A 16,913-nucleotide genomic window follows, 5' to 3' on the forward strand; every position below is an offset into this window, starting at 1 on the left:
ATATATACACACACATATATATATTATACTGTGATCTTTGTAAAGCCAACAAGATTCAGGATCTGAGGTCTAGGTCACTGAAGTAATTGCATCGAAAGCCACCCTTTGGTAGGTCCCATCGAAGAAGAAATTCACAAGGAGACCAGACATGTTTACCTCGCTATGATCTGGCACAACAGACAAGCAACTGGGTTCTGTGATGTCTTTTACTGCCTAGTGTTTAAATATTGCCTGTGAAATTTAACTGAATTATGCCTTTAGCTCTGTTACTGAGATGCATTGTTTTTCATTCCAATACAGTATTTTCATATCTAAAATGAAATAAAAAATGAGAGGAAAATATTTAACCACGGCCATGCCATAATTTTGTGAATATCCTGAATGCTTCCAAACGTCATTTGCACCCTTACCATTTTATAATTAACACGTTTTGAAACTGAGATCATGATCTATTGCAAACCTAAAAGGTCAAAGCTCTTCTTCCAGTCTTAGCTAAAGTACATGTTAGTCAAACTTTGTTTTGGGAACCTTCAGAAAATACAATCCTCATGTTTTGCTTTCTAAATCGTGTAGCAGCACATCAGGCAGATAACCAGTGATTTAGCTTCAGTTATCTGTCCTAACTACATTATATGCAAAAAACAAGAAAGAGAGAAAGAAAGAAGAAAGAAAGAAAGAGAGAAAGAGAGAAAGAAAGAGAGAAAGAGAGAGAGAAAGAGAGAAACAAAGAAAGAAAGAAAGAAAGAAAGAAAGAAAGAAAGAAAGAAAGAAAGAAAGAAAGAAAGAAAGAAAGAAAGAAAGAAGGAAAGAAAGAAAAAAGGGAAAATCCCACATCATATCTACAGTCTAAATTGAAACCTCACTACTGGAGTCTCATTCTTCCTATTGTCAGTTGAATTCTCTGTCAAATCTCCAACCAAGCAAGCCTCATATCAAAGTGGCTAAGAAGTTTTACATTCACTCGTTGGGGCCTTTGATCTACATCTCTAATTGGAAGAGAAATTCTTAAGATTACCGAAGCTCCAGAGATTATTTTGGTGTACAGAGCAAGGGATGATTAACACATGGTGGAAAATTTAAAAAGATAACTGTCCTTGGGTCTTTACCATTAGTTGTTGATGTCAAAAGATTATATACTATTGTGCCCCTATTTTTCCCCTTTACTTTTAGATTAAAGTAACCTAAATTTAAATTTTAAATTGGACCCATGGATCTAAGATTCAAATGCTTTATCTTTTTATAGAGTTTTTACTGCAATTGCATATGGAGCTATGGCCATTGGAGAAACATTTGTTTTGGCACCTGAATATTCCAACGCCAAATCTGGGGCTGCACATCTTTTTGCTTTGTTGGAAAAGAGACCAACCATAGACAGCAACAGTCAAGAAGGGAAAAAACCAGTAAGCACAACTATGACTTCAAATGTCCACTTATTAAGTAAAGGCATTGTTTGGATAACTTTGCAAAAGATAATGCTATAGTATAATAACATAAAGAGTTAAAAGCAGGCTGGGCGCGGTGGCTCACACCTGTAATCCTAGCACTCTGGAAGGCCGAGGCGGGCGGATTGTTTGAGCTCAGGAGTTCGAAACCAGCCTGAGCAAGAGCGAGACCCCGTCTCTACTAAAAATAGAAAGAAATTAATTGGACAACTAAAAATATACAGAAAAAATTAGCCGGGCATGGTGGCGCATGCCCGTAGTCCCAGCTACTCAGGAGGCTGAGGCAGGAGGATCTCTTGAGCCCAGGAGTTTGAGGTTGCTGTGAGCTAGGATGACGCCACGGCACTCTAGCCAGGGCAACACAGTGAGACTCTGTCTCAAAAAAAAAAAAAAAAAAGAGTTAAAAGCATGTATAAAGATAATTTTATGTTTACAAAGGGGGAAAGGACATCTTGTCTGAATTAAATTTTCACCTCTTTTACTAAAATATATATTTTTATGTTAAAAATATATGCTTTCAGCTTATTTTAGTATTGCTATGAGAATGCTCTTGAGTAAGTATTGATTCCTATATTGAATTTTATTTAGACAGCCAAAGTTTTAGTCTTGTATGAAGATTTGCATTAGGGCTTACTTGTTTTTTCTCTGGTAACCTATGCAAAGTTAATAATGTCCTGCTGCTTTAGACACCATTTTTCATGGGAAATATATCTACAAACATAAAAGGGAAAAAGGGAGAACTATATTTCACATACGCACCCAGAAATTTAGCTACAAACTCTTAAAAATGGTGAATATTAAAAGGGAAATAATAGGGAGATTGTATAATTTCAAAATAAACCTCTTAATAATAGTCTTATACATTAACTACATATACAATTTAAGACCTTTTAGATATTTTAAATATTAAAATAGGAATAGCCATCAGATATATACTTAAAATAATTTTTTTTATTTAAAATTATTTCTCTCTAGAATTTTAATAGATTTATATACATGACAGGTTAAAGTAATACAGCATCACTGAAGCTACATAATTATTAAAAGGAATGCCTATTGTTAGTGACAGAAATAAGATCTTAAAATTCTCAAAATAGAATGCTCAAAGATACACCATAGTGAAAATAAGATTTCACATTTGTCTTTTGGAAAGTAAAGAATGTAAGAAGTTATTTTCTAAAAAAAGTAGGATTAACATGTATGATAATATTGCTACTCATTTTTCTCTAAACATTACAATAAAGGAATTGAGCATCTAACTGGCATATGTTCTTATAGAACTATATGCATGACATAAAATATGGAAATATTTCTTATAAATACCATAAAATTATTTAATCTCTATTTTATTTAATATGCAAATAATTCTAAATATCACTCCTTATGCCTTTAAAAATTAAAATCTGATCAAACAAAATTGGCAAATATTGATAAATATTGATGCTGGGTGATAGGCGTATGGTCAGTCCATTACATTTTTCTCCTGTTTTTATGTTTGAAGTTTTCCATTATAAATATTAATACAATTAAAAATAGTAAATTTTAAAATGTATTTAATTTTAGACGTTTCCTAGAATATCTCTGTGCATTATTACAGAAACTATACACTAGAGCATATAGAAAAATAATTGAACTCTCAATTTTTATGCAGTATTCTGTTTTTTAAAACTTTTTTGTACAAATAATGTTCATATCTTGTAGAGGGCAAAATGGAAAACACTGAATAAGCTAAAAGAAGCTACTACTGCACTACACTTACATTTTGGCATACATATTTGCCAAATGTATCCAGATATATTTTTCTATTTCTAGAAATCTTAACCACATCTTAACATTTCATTCCTTTGACGACAAAATAATATCATCAAATATTTTTTGGTGTTCGTCCCCTCTACCTGCCCCTGCCTGGTACCTATATGCTCGGCTCGGAATGTGCCGAATATGACTATTAATCCCAAATGTAAGGAACCTTTTAGAAAGTTCAGCCATGACCACCACACACACAAATCTACTCTCACACTCTTAGTTTATGTTAACCCTAACAACAAAAATTAATAATACTCAAAATGCAATTGGGGCAAACATGAAGTTCAAAACAACCTAAAATCTTATGAACCAAATACATAAAGGGAAAGTTAATGATTTAGTGATAGTTCTGGAAAGTCTTTTTTAAACCTCCCCGGTGTAGATAAGTATTGGTTTACAAATCATCAACCAGGAAAGAGACTGAGATATAGACAACTAAACTTTTAGGCAAGTGTCACTGTCAAATAATGATCAATTGAAAATGAAGATAAATCGGAATTCAAAGCACAATGGACCTTAACTGTAAAACATGGCCCAATTTACAAAAATGACATGTATACGTATAGTTTATGAGAAACCCAGCTCTTCTGAATTAAGCAATAAGGTTCTGTAAAGCGCAAGCCAAATTTTAAAAAGATAAAGATATATTTATTCAGAGCAGCTGGTCAAACAGCTAATTTGCAGAACAGACTGCATCTGTGTAGTGGAAGCCTAAGGAAGCTAGTGGTGTATAAGAACTGATGAAGTCCATAGTGCAGATAACCAGGCCACAAATACAAAAATATAAACAAATCTGATAGAAAACAATGGGCAGTCAGCAGCTCTACAAAGGTGAATACATGTTTAAAATGAAAACAGCTGTGGAAATATGCACAATTTTCAGAAAGCACTTAGCCAATGTTCTCCCATGTGTTACAGCCTTCTTAAGTCACCTTTCTAAACACTGTCAACTTCCTTTCACAGGACACATGTGAAGGGCATTTGGAGTTTCGAGAAGTCTCTTTTTTCTATCCATGTCGCCCAGATGTTTTCGTCCTTCATGACTTATCCCTCAGTATTGAGAAAGGGACAACAGTAGCATTTGTTGGGAGCAGTGGCTGTGGGAAGAGCACTGCTGTTCAACTTCTGCAGAGATTTTATGACCCTGTGAAAGGACAAGTGGTAAGGCTGAATTTAAATGCACTTAATCTGGAGGTTAGTGGTCCTGTTCCTGAACATTCACTCGGGCTTAATCATTCTCACTGGTTTGGGTAGGGCAAACAATGCAGAAGTTAAAAAGAAAAAAAATCTCTATCTCACCTTTTAACTAAGAAGGCAAGTAAACCAGTAACAAAAATGATGATTAGGACTTTAAAGTTAAATACAAAGACCCAAAGATTCTTCAGCCATTCTGACAGCAGAAATTTTGATCTTATAAGCCACGGAATCCTTTTGGAATATGGGTGTTGGAGGTCAGGTCCAATGTCCACATCACGGCTCTTTATTCTGTTCTGGTTTTAGATAGAGATAATAGTTTCCTCCACTCGTTAGTTCAGGTTTCTGCTGTTCCCACTGGCCATCCCCACCTCCCAATTGTCAAAACCTTATGCATGACCGATGCTTCCTTGAATCAGCTCCATTAAGCCGTGTGTCCACCCTCTTAAAAGATGTAACCTCTCCATCCTTTGAATCCAAGGATTGTTTTTTCCTACCTGGCAGGTGTCTTACTATACCTTACATTCTGGTTTTCCATTATTCTCTCCCCCGAGTCACCACCACATCACATACACCCACAAAAAGCTTCCCGTCCTACCTCTCCTCTCCCTTACAAAAATCCATAAGCCCCTAAAAGTCAAAGACTGTCATGTTAGTCCTCACTCTCCTGCAATGTGCAGTCTCTTCCCCGTTACAGATTCTCAATGAATATTTGCAAAACAGGGCTGTCCCAAATGGCTCTCTTGAACTAGGTAACACTCATTTATTAGTACCCAGCTTAGCATACTCCCTCCCTCAAACCCTCCAGTGGTCCCCTACCGCAGTTAGAATAAACCAGAGTCCATGCCATCAGTCAAGGTCCTTCACGATCTGGCCCCTGCCTCCCTCTCCAAACTCTTCTCATATCACTCTCCAAATCATCACACACTGTGCATCAATCTCTCTGGCTTCCTTAAATTCTTTAAACACATCTATGACCTTCGTTCTTGCTATTCCCCTGCCCAGCACCTTCTACTCTAACTTCCTTGCTGGCTCCCTCTCATCATTCATGTCACGTTCTTAATGTTCCTTCCTTTGGGCCTCCTTAGGAAGCCCCCCGCCCCCTCCACACCTTCCCCACTCCCTCAGTCAGTCTTTTCCCATTACTGTCTCCAGGGTACTTTCTTTTTCCGAGTTTTTTGAGTTATTTGTTAGTGGGTTCATTGCCTGCCTCTCTCCATTAGCATATAAGCCACAGAGGGCAAGAGTTTTCTCTTATTTACCACTGTTTCCCCAATATCTGAAGAGTCCCCATCACATAGCAGGCATGTGCATCAAGTATCAGTTGAACGTTGTTGTATGTCCATGTGCATAAACATGGCTGTGTGCAAAATAACACATCTCTACCTGTGGACTACTGTATCAGTCTACACCTACCCTCTCATTGGACTATAATAAAGTTGGGTCCTCTTACAGTGGTGAGGGGTAGTTTGTCATTTTTCATTTGACTTCAGGATAGAGCACCATGGCTTACTCCAGGCTCCAGGCATGTCTCTTGACTACTCTTGGAAATGTCAGGTAAGGCCGGGCGCAGTGGCTCACGCCTGTAATCCTAGCACTCTGGGAGGCCGAGGTGGACGGATTGTTTGAGCTCAGGAGTTCGAGACCAGCCTGAGCAAGAGCGAGACCCTGTCTCTACTAAAAAAAATAAAAAGAAATTATCTGGACAACTAAAAAAAATATGTATATATATAGAGAAAAAATTAGCCGGGCATGGTGGCACATGCCTATAGTCTCAGCTACTTGGGAGGCTGAGGCAGGAGGATCTCTTGAGCCCAAGAGTTCGAGGTTGCTGTGAGCTAGGCTAACGCCCCGGCACTCAATCTAGCCAGGGCATCAGAGTAAGACTCTGTCTCAAAAAAAAAAAAAAGAAAGAAAGAAAAAAGGAATGTCAGGTAAGTTTAGAAGTCGGCATTTACGTGAGTCACACGCTGTTTGCTTCTATACAACATATGATTTATGAGCCTTCCTTGGGTAACATTATACTTTGAAATAGCTTGAATTCCTAACCTTCTTGTTGTGATTTGTATATGTGTGAATACAGTGAACCGTAACATGATACAGTTGGATCTTAACACATGGTCCTCCACTCTGCTTTTGGCAGCTGTTCGATGGTGTAGATGCAAAGGAACTGAATGTGCAGTGGCTGCGTTCCCAAATAGCAGTCATCCCTCAAGAGCCGGTGCTCTTCAACTGCAGCATTGCCGAGAACATCGCCTATGGTGATAACAGCCACGTGGTGCCATTGGAGGAGATCAAAGAAGTAGCGAATGCAGTAAACATTCATTCTTTCATTGAAGGTCTCCCTGAGGTAAGAAAATATCTGCAATCCTGAATTACGAAGCTGCCAAGTAAGCCTAAGTAGTTACTGGGCCTAAGTGGTTGTTTTTGTGTATTCCTCGGATTATACAATTTATTTATTGCCAGTATCTAAAGTTAGATATAAAACACAAAGTCAGATGTAAAAAGCCAAATTTGGGATTTCCATGTGACGACTTTTTCCAAGACAAAAATGCATTAATAGTCACTGGATTCACTTTCATATCTTGATTCTTCTATCTATCTATCCGTGACCCTGTCTGTCTGGATCACTGTAGTAGCCTCTTAATCTGCCTTCCAGTCTTGCTCCTGTATAATTCTTCTTTCTCACTGAAATCAGAGGAATCCCTTAAAAACACAAACTAGGTGCTATCCCTCCCCTGCCTAAAACTGCCTCATGACACCCGTTAACACTTAGAATAAAGCCCAGACTCCACATGTGGCTGCTGAGGCCCCCTGGGATCTGGCCCCCGCTGCCACCCCAGCGCCAGCCTTACCGTGTGCTCACTTGGCTACAGCTGCGCTGGTGTCTTTCCTGTCTCATGACAACGCCAACTTGCTCCCCACCTGAGGACATTGACATTTGCAAATTGTTTCTGCAGCCCAGACCTCCCTTCCTTTGGTTTTCTGCATAGCTAGCTCCTTCACTTTCAAGCCCTCTCGAAGGTCACCTTTGCAGAGGCCTCCCCTGGCCACCCTATTTGAAAGAGTCCCCACCACTCCAATCCCCTATCACATTGTCTTCAGGGCACTTATCATGGTCTGAATGCCCCTGAGTGCTTATTTATTTGTTTAGTATCTTCCCTCCCCACTACAGTGTAAGATCCTCGCCTGTCATTTTTGTCACCTTGATCTCTGTGTTGGCTGTGACAGCTGATGCAAAATCTCAGAAAAGTTAAAAATCTTGGCTAACTGCAGAGAGAGCTTTAGGACAACAAGCATTGATACAAATCCAGAAACAGTGCATAGAGACAAGTAATTGTAATGTTAAGTGCTTATAATGTCTGCGTTCATATGTACACACACCCTCTCTCAAATAAAACAAAATAAAAATAGAAATACTTTTAGAGACAAATATGTATAAAGTGATTTTTTATCTCACTTTAAAAGGAAATAGCTAAGTTTAACAACCAATATATCAAACAACTAATCTAGAGCCCTGTTCTTTGGTAGAAGGTAACTTTTATGCTGCTAGATCTTCCCTCACTATCTCCTGCCCACACCGAATGGTGCCTGCAACGAGAAACAGGCCATCAGTACAATTTCTCCTACTCTGGAAAGGTTCTACAGCACTAAGTATATAGGAAGGATTAACATACGTTTTATAAATATGGTGACCCTGTGAATATCTTTCAATGATAATTCTCTTTTTAACCAAGGCACTCACTGCATTGCTAATTTGTGGTCAGATTATTATCCACATAATCCCAATAGTTTGGGTTTTTTGTTTGTTTGTTTGTTTGTTTTTTGAGACAGAGTCTCACTCTCTTGCCTGGGCTAGAGTGCCGTGGTGTCAGACTAGCTCACAGCAAACTCAAACTCCTGGGCTCAAGCGATCCTCCTGCCTCAGCCTCCCAGGTAGCTGGGACTACAGGCATGCACCACCATGCCCGACTAATTTTTTCTGTTTTTAGTTGTTTGACCAATTTCTTTCTATTCTTAGTAGAGACGGAGTCTCACTCTTGCTCAGGCTGGTTTCAAACTCCTCAGCTCAAGCAATCCTCCCACCTTGGCCTCCCAGAGTGCTAGGATTACAGGCGTGAGCCACCGTGCCTGGCCTCCAATAGTTTGTTTTAATTTATCTATTGCAAGGGGCTAATTATATTTGTACCATTTGACTTTTATTCTTAAATTCTTTATTATCTTTTATTCTTTTCATTATACTATTTCTCAGATTTACCCAAAACTACATTCTGTAAAGATTTATCGTGTTAACATTTTACAATAGACTTTGACAACCAAGATGTTAAAAAAAATTGTTTTAAAAGATCAGCTTATTTCTTGATATTTTTAAATTTAACTTTAATTTACCTTCATATCATTGTTTTCCCCAGAACATGGTAGAACCATAAGGAAATCTGGTGCCAAAATAAAATCATTAAAAAATGAAAATCAGAGAATTCTTAGAAAAACTACATGTTATTAAATGCCTTGGGTTAGTACTCTGGATAGGACAAGGCTGCCCTCTTATGTTGAGTTGGTTGAGGAAAAGAAAGAGAGGAAACCAGCCATGCATTACCCAGCTCTTCTGGGAACCAAGAGCTAAATGTCCACTGTAATACAGCAAGGATGGATGTAGCCACCCCCTTTTACAGATAAAGAGGTTCAATAACTTTTCTAAAGCTGTACCGAAGCTCAGGATTCGAACCTGGATTCTTTGTGCTATACTGTGGGGAGGTGGAGGAGAGGTCATGACCATGGTGTTTCTAGGGTTTTAGAGATGGAAGCAAAGGTGCCCCACCCCTCCTTTCAGAAGGGCAGTCCAATGCAACTACCACAGCTGGCAAGCAGGGTACCCCTGTATTCACAGTGATACTTAGAGCATGTTACAGCTCTGACCTAGGTATTTGGGGAAGAAAAGTAGAAGCAAACCTTGTAATTTGTTGCACTTCCTTTGGGTAGAATTAATTTTCTAGAGCAAATACATGGGGCCCAGCATCCCCTCCAAAATATACGGCAGTAGTTTCATGTAAAAATTGTAGAGGAAAAGTCTAGAAGAGAAGTTCAGCTCTTCCATTCAATAAGCAAAAAATATATATCCATATGTAAAGCAGGCATAGGAAGAAAGTCTTTACATATAATGCATCAAGATACTATTAATTCTAATCCTCTCCAAAAATTATTCAGCAAATTGAAGTGGTTGCCACACTTTGCTTTCTGAGGATTTCTTTTACCTTTACCTCGAACTTTATGGATTATTCCATCTGTCACGTCCTGCTCCCTCAAAATTTGCATCCCCGTCTTCATTGCTCCATTCCAGCATCCATGCACTTAGTCACTCCACACAGAGCTACTGAGCAAACCAGTGGGCTGCTATTTAGAGAAGATAAACAAGACAAATAAAATATAGTCCTACTTTTAGGAATATAAAGCCTAATAGCTGAGATGAACACAGATCCACAAAGATACAAATAATTATAAAGCACAAAGAGTGTAAACAAACTGCTATCTGAGTTTAGAGGGGAGAGGAGTCATGCTGGCTGGGGATTCAGAGGAGGTCTTTAGAGAGTTTAGAGGTGACTATATAGGTATGGTATTTGATAAACATGTAAAGGTAAAACTGGGCACTTAAATAGCAGGCAGGGAAAGAAATTTTAACTTTGACAATTACTAAGGAGTCACTGAAGATTTTTGAATAGGCAACGTGTTTGGAATTGGACAATGGAATCTAGTGGTTGGGAGTGACAAAGACTCGGGGAGTTTGGGAGATCAGTTAGGAGCTATTTCCAGGGATAGGTTTTGAAGGGCGAAATTAATCATTATAAAGTGACATAAAACAAGGAAATGGATTTAAAAGATACTGTAAAAGTGGAATTGCCAGGACTTAGCTCGAGATTGTCTGTGGAAAGTGAACAAGGACATGCGCGGCACACGGAGCAGCCGGATGGGATAAAGCCCGGAGCAGCGATGAGAGTGCGGAAGACGGAAACTCCGAGAACACCGCACCGGGGATGCTGCTGTGAACTGGGCCTTGAAGATTGAGTAGGAGCTCACCCGGCAGAGAGGCGCAAATCCATTCTTAGCAGACAGAATAAACTCATAAAGAAACATATACATGTAAAACGGTTTTAGGTGTTTAGGAGGAAATTAAAAATCTTGGAACATAAGGCAAAGAGTAAGGAATTGAGAAGAGGAGACCAAAATATGAGCAAGGACAATGTCAAGGTTAAGATATGCCAGGCTAAAAAGTGTGGACCCTGTCTTATTAGAAATAGGAAGCTAGTAGACATGTTAAGCAGGGAAATGACGTGATCAAATTTAAAATAAATAAATAAATAAACTAGCTGTTGAAACTGAGCCTTTTGTTTGCTCATCCAAGAGGCTGTGTGGCAACAGCAGAAACTGCCACTAACGAGGCAAGTCCTAGAGCTTTACAACAGTCTGGATGAGAGATACGCAGGTCCACATCTTCTTATCTCCAGTCCCAGATTCCAAAAGCTCTTAAACTCTGTGCATTCCTCCGACACACACACACAGATTTTGTATGTTTGGTAAAAACTCATTTGGTGGCAAAATAACATGAGGCTATAATATAGTCTTTATTTATCTCGCTCAGAATGAATGTTGAAATGTGTCTGTACAAATATTCATATATTTGATTACCAGTTGCTGTCCCAGATCCTTCTGGGGGTGCTAAATATATAATATACTGTATATTAAATATAGGTAATAAATAGTATGTGTATAATTTATAGTATTTTTTCCTTCTAAGATTAAAAATATCAGAATTTTTAAAGACATGTAGCTCTAAGGGTTTCAGGTAAGAGATTATGGATCTGTCTGACAACTCAAACCAGGAGGGTGCAGAGTAAGGAGTCAATTTGGAGCATGCGGACTATAATGCAGCTATGGGGTATCTCACGGAAACATCCTGCAAGCATTTGGAAATATGGGTCTGGGGCATGGGAGAGAAGTTGACACAACACTGCCTGACTTCAAGGATCCTCTGAGAAACAGACAAGGTGTGGATGTCCCCCAATCCGCACATCATGGCTCCTTAAGCAGGATTTGGACCGCTGGAATCATCCCCTCGAGCTTCTCATAAAAGAGGTGGATTTCAGGGCACTCACCATCCCCGTGTTTGCCAGAAAATAGGATCACATTTTCAGTTAAACAGGAAAGAATGAACTCCATGGTTGCTCATTTAAAAAAGCAAAAACCTTCAATTTAAACATATGCGACTATTTCTAGGTGGCTATGGAGACCATGTGTATACCCACATTTGTAATCTGTTCTGCTTAATGATGGGCAAAACTTCTGAATTTACTTTTCATCCAATTCATTCTTTAAACGTACATCCTCCTGCAAGCCAGAGAAGGCCAAGAAATGCAAAGCGATTCTGAAGTTAGTTTGGCGTTTTCTTCAGCTACCCTAGAAGAATTCAAGTATAATTTAAGCTTGACTGGCAGAAAGGGCTGTAAGCTCATTAACATTCCCACCTCACCTCCCAATTTCTGGTGTAAGATTGAATCCTCTAATTTAAGTGGGGACTTTGCAGTGTTTGGAAATGAATGACAGACATAGTTTTATCTGATTATCCTGCCCTGTGGTTCCGAATTTAATAAAATGCATTTTAGAAGGAAGGGGCCCGGCCTGCTGACAGTCCCAGAGAAATCACAGAGGAGATAGTTAAAGCCTGTGTTCTTTGTAGAGCATTCACCTTAGAAAAGACACTTTTACTGGGCTTTAGAATTCAAACAGCCATTGTTTGGTATAAAGCAAACACCTGTGCATCTTAAATTGAAAAGTAAACTTCAGGTTGAAATAGACACATTTTGTTATGAGGTTGCACTACAGGTTCTTGACACCCACTCTACCCAAAAGGCATCTCCTGGAGGCAGTCAGATGCGGAGGGAAAGGCAATTCATTTAAGCTTCTCTAGGATATTGAAATAAAATAAACAGCATATGAATCATGTATTGCATCTTCCCTGAAATGCTGCTACAGAAGTTACCTTTGGAAGGTGGTACACTGGCACCTGCTTTCTCAGTGGAGCTGATCCATCCACACGTTCTTGTCTGGGTACCAATGGCATAGGTTTCTTAGACTGTCAGCTGTCAAGGGCTACTAGAAAACAGTGTGACGCCTCGGAAGGAGTCAAAGTCAATGGGATAATCTAGAAAGCAGGCAAGAACCTTCTTACAGCAACTGAACTGACCAACTGTGATTCGGGACCATGGTGACTTCAGAATATGTGTGAAATTTTCTTTACACTTCCATGGAGGGAAATACTGGAGGAATGGGGTTATTAGTAAGTAGAGGAGCTGTGGAACACTGTGAAGTGCTAAATGTCACCATTAGCATTTGGTGGCCCGAAAGTGGAATAGACTGTTTCAAGATGGCAACCTGACTTATTTCCAGGAAGATGCCTACACCACTGAGAATTGCATCCTGGTGTCTGGAGGGATGTGCTCATAGAGGTTTAGCAAGAGCCAACATGAAGGAACCCAATGATTTCTTTGTTGTTTTTAAATACTTTGAATCATTATGACCTGAAAATGGAAGGTAATATAACTTAACGGAAAAGGATTCGTATTTACAGCAAATTTTTTCTTGCCAATAATTTTTTTCTTGTGCTTTAATTCCAAAAATTTCTTTCTAGAAACATAATGGCAAAGGTCTGCTGTTTGTGATCAGATTAGATATGTAAATGAAATGGTAGTGTTGACTTCTGGTTTAGCATTTATTTGCAACAAAACCCAAGAATAGATTTCAGTACTTGTTGGGACACAAATTTTCAAGAGTAGCAAAATTTGAAATATTTAGGCCGGGCGTGGTGGCTCAGGCCTGTAATCCTAGCACTCTGGGAGGCTGAGGCGGGCGGATTGTTTGAGCTCAGGAGTTCGAAACCAGCCTGAGCAAGAGCGAGACCCCGTCTCTACTAAAAATAGAAAGAAATTAATCTAATCGGACAACTAAAAATATATAGAAAAAATTAACTGGGCATGGTGTCACATGCCTATTGTCCCAGCTGCTCAGGAGGCTGAGGCAGAAGGATCGCTTGAGCCCAGGAGTTTGAGGTTGCTGTGAGCTAGGCTGACGCCATGGCACTCTAGCCCAGGCAACACAGGGAGACTCTGTCTCAAAAAAAAAAAAAAAAATTGAAATATTTGGATGGTTCTTGCCCACAGGTGCCATGCTAATTTAAATAAACCAGTCTTGCTTTTTTAATTGCATGTTCCTGCAATAGAAATACAACACGCAAGTTGGACTGAAAGGAGCACAGCTTTCTGGCGGCCAGAAACAAAGACTAGCTATTGCAAGGGCTCTTCTCCAGAAACCAAAAATTTTAGTGTTGGATGAGGCCACTTCAGCCCTTGATAATGAGAGTGAAAAGGTAATATTCTCTTCTTTCGTCTCAGAATATAATATCAAATATGAACATGCAGTATCATGGAAGGAACCAGGCTCAGTCTGGGAAAAGAAAGGCCTGAAAAGAATCGTAGTTATAGGGTCACCAGTTCTAATTAAGGCTTTGACCTTTTAAAAAAAGGTCGGTGAGTGGTGGGGAGGTTGGAAAGAGTTGGGACAGAGAGCATCTCATGTTCTGGAAAGGTTTTCTCACTTGACTTGGTCTTATTATCAAAAGGGGCCCAATTCTTGAAATGTTTTTCCTTCAAGTAAAGAGCCCAAGAAAAATTACTTCTCCATTTTATTATTATTCCAATGATGCCAAACAAATTAAAAAGTTAATATAGATGGGTAAAAGAGAAATCTATACTGCAATGTCAGAGTCTGCTAGTTATTCTACCTTCTATGGACTCTTAATCAGCCTGGTCTGAGCAGGAAACAAAGAAGCACAGGGACATACGACAATATACCTGAAGGTATCACCTTCAGATGCCTAATTTTCCAATGTCCTTCTCTCCTAGTAGTTTCTTGCACATAGTAGGCACTTATTCAGTAAATGAATATTAGTTAAATGAATGATCATTAATATTTGTGCAGTGTTCACTATATGCTATTATCTCAATGCTCACAACAACTCCATGAATTAGCTTCTTTTATCAGCATAGCCATTTTACAGATTAGCACACTAAGGCTTAGAAAGGTTGAATAACTTCCCTAAATTCTAATAGAGGGTGTCTAACCTAAGAGCCCAGGAAGTTAAGTTAATCCATGTATGATTGCCATTTGTAGATGTCTGTCATTCTTGATTCCCAAAGAAACAGTGTGTTATGAAAGACAAAATGTAACTTTTAGAATTAGACATAGCTGAGTGATTATCCTGGATTCCTAGCAGTATGGCCTTGTTCAGACCTCAGTTCATGTATCAGAAAAATGAAAATACCTCCACCTTAAGGGTTTATTGTAAGAATTTAAACCAGATAGTCATCCCTGAAACATTTTATACATTTAACAAATACTGATCTTCACTCCCATTTCCTTTATACAGCATTATAAACCTCATTGTTAGCTGAGATGCTATTTTAGCCAGGAAAGTTCTACAGCTAAATCCTACCATTAATAATAATAATAATAATAATAATAATCTATCAGAAGAAATGAGGTAAATAAATTAGACAATTCTATTTAGGCGTAAAAATACTACTTCCTGACTTTGAGTTTAGAACCACTTACTTACAACCAACCATTTTAGTTTTATTCATTGTCACAAATGCTTTTCCACCTGAAAGTCTTATTTAATGTATCTATAATTTCTTTTTCTACATTTCTGTTAAATAGGGTGAATATTTCACAAAGTAGGGCAATTCCTTTTGGGGTATGCAAAATAAAATAAAGTTATTAGATTACCTTACTTAATTGGACTTAGGCAAACTTATTAGCATCCAACCCAAACTGTGATCACAAATCCTTCTCTCTTCCAGGTGGTTCAGCATGCCCTTGATAAAGCCAGGATGGGGAGGACATGCCTAGTGGTCGCTCACAGACTCTCCACGATACAGAATGCAGATTCGATAGTGGTTCTGCATGATGGAAAAATAAAGGAACAGGGAACTCATCAAGAGCTCCTGAGAAATCGAGATATATACTTTAAATTAGTAAATGCACAGTCAGTGCAGTGATGCACTGCAGTGATGCACTGTTGAGTTAGCACATATTTTGACCTCTGTGTAATGCAAAGAAAGAGTACTTAGTAATTACCTGGCATGCTTTGATCTCTTTTATTACATATATCAATACCTAGGATCATGCTGCTCAAGTGCAGACATGTTCTGTTCATACATCATCTTCCCTTCAGATTTTTAAAAGGAAACAAAAATTCGCTAAATTCATGTGAGTGAATTGCCTGTATCCCTCACTTTAGAAAAATGTTCTAGCACATTTGCTTGTAAAGCAGTTTTCTGCAGAGTGAATTTATTTTCCCATCAACTTCTACTATAAAATTGGAAATGTGTTCCCAGAGCAAAAATTATCCAATTAGCTAAGTTGAAAGTTTTAGCAAAGGCAGCATAAGATGTAGTTGGGCCTATGGCACTGCAGGAAGAGTGTCTTTAATTTGGAATTTAAAGAGTTTTATAGCATGTATTAGAGGACTTTGTGCTAGTCCCTTTTCTCCAAACCACAAGAATTTCAATATCTCTCTCAATAGTTCTCTCAATAGACATATACTGTTTCCCAAAATTACATGGTATCCCTTTGTTGATGGGGGAAGGATAAGGAGGATTATGATGTAAAATTTCTGGCAGAATTAGGTAGCTATCTCCTACTTCACCAGTAAGTGAAGTGTCTCACATGATCCACCTGAAGATTTCATTATTCCAGGCTTTCAGTTTGGCAGAATAAATCACAGCCAACCTGTGTATGAACACTTACTTATTTAAAATAAGATCTACTTTTATTGTGGGTGAAAATTTTAAAATGCCTTTATTGTTACTTAATCAAGTAATTTGTTTAAATTTTATATGTACTTTATCATATGTAATGTACGTATGATTCAAAAGTTCTGTGTAAATAACAGTAGTGGTAAACTGAGTCATGCCTTCCATTTACTTAAACATGTAATGTCATCTAGTGATTTTATCTTTATTCTTCACTGTATTTTCTTCCATTTACAGTGACACCTACAGCCAGCCTCTACGAAGTGCACTCTGTCAATAATCCGAAATCTTGTAAAAAAAAAAAAAAATTAAAGCATGAAATAAATAAAATGATTTGTGTATCATGCCACTTTTTTAAAAGTGCAAAATAAAAATAAGATTGGGGAGCTGAGAACCAGATGCATTGTTCAGAAGCATTGGCATTGACGCCCTGTGACCGTTTCACTGTGCATGGATGTAGAGCTCTTGGTAGCTTCCTTTTCCTGAGTAGGGCAGACAGGAGGAAAAGGGAAATATGGTATGGGTATGCCCAGAACCTCAGAGCAGGAGCACCTCAGGGTCCAATTCTGTAACCCCTCCTAGAGGGGCAAATACAGTACCTGCAATGCCC

The 16,913-nt window shown here is 38.6% G+C and overlaps 1 protein-coding gene across 1 annotated transcript in view; it reads left to right on the plus strand.

The window, feature by feature from the left end:
* The window catches only part of ABCB5 (ATP-binding cassette, sub-family B (MDR/TAP), member 5), a 111,267-nt gene extending 95,720 nt beyond the window's left edge, over positions 1-15,547 (plus strand). Inside the window, exons 22-26 of the mRNA XM_012659400.1 lie at positions 1,244-1,400; positions 4,212-4,409; positions 6,586-6,792; positions 13,711-13,857; positions 15,350-15,547. Coding sequence (XP_012514854.1) covers positions 1,244-1,400; positions 4,212-4,409; positions 6,586-6,792; positions 13,711-13,857; positions 15,350-15,547 — 907 coding nt within the window. The remainder of the gene's footprint in view (positions 1-1,243; positions 1,401-4,211; positions 4,410-6,585; positions 6,793-13,710; positions 13,858-15,349) is intronic.
* The last annotated feature ends 1,366 nt before the right edge of the window (positions 15,548-16,913 follow it).

This window comes from Propithecus coquereli, unplaced genomic scaffold, assembly GCF_000956105.1.
Source record: "Propithecus coquereli isolate 6110/MARCELLA unplaced genomic scaffold, Pcoq_1.0 Scaffold61, whole genome shotgun sequence".
Lineage (NCBI taxonomy): Eukaryota > Metazoa > Chordata > Mammalia > Primates > Indriidae > Propithecus > Propithecus coquereli.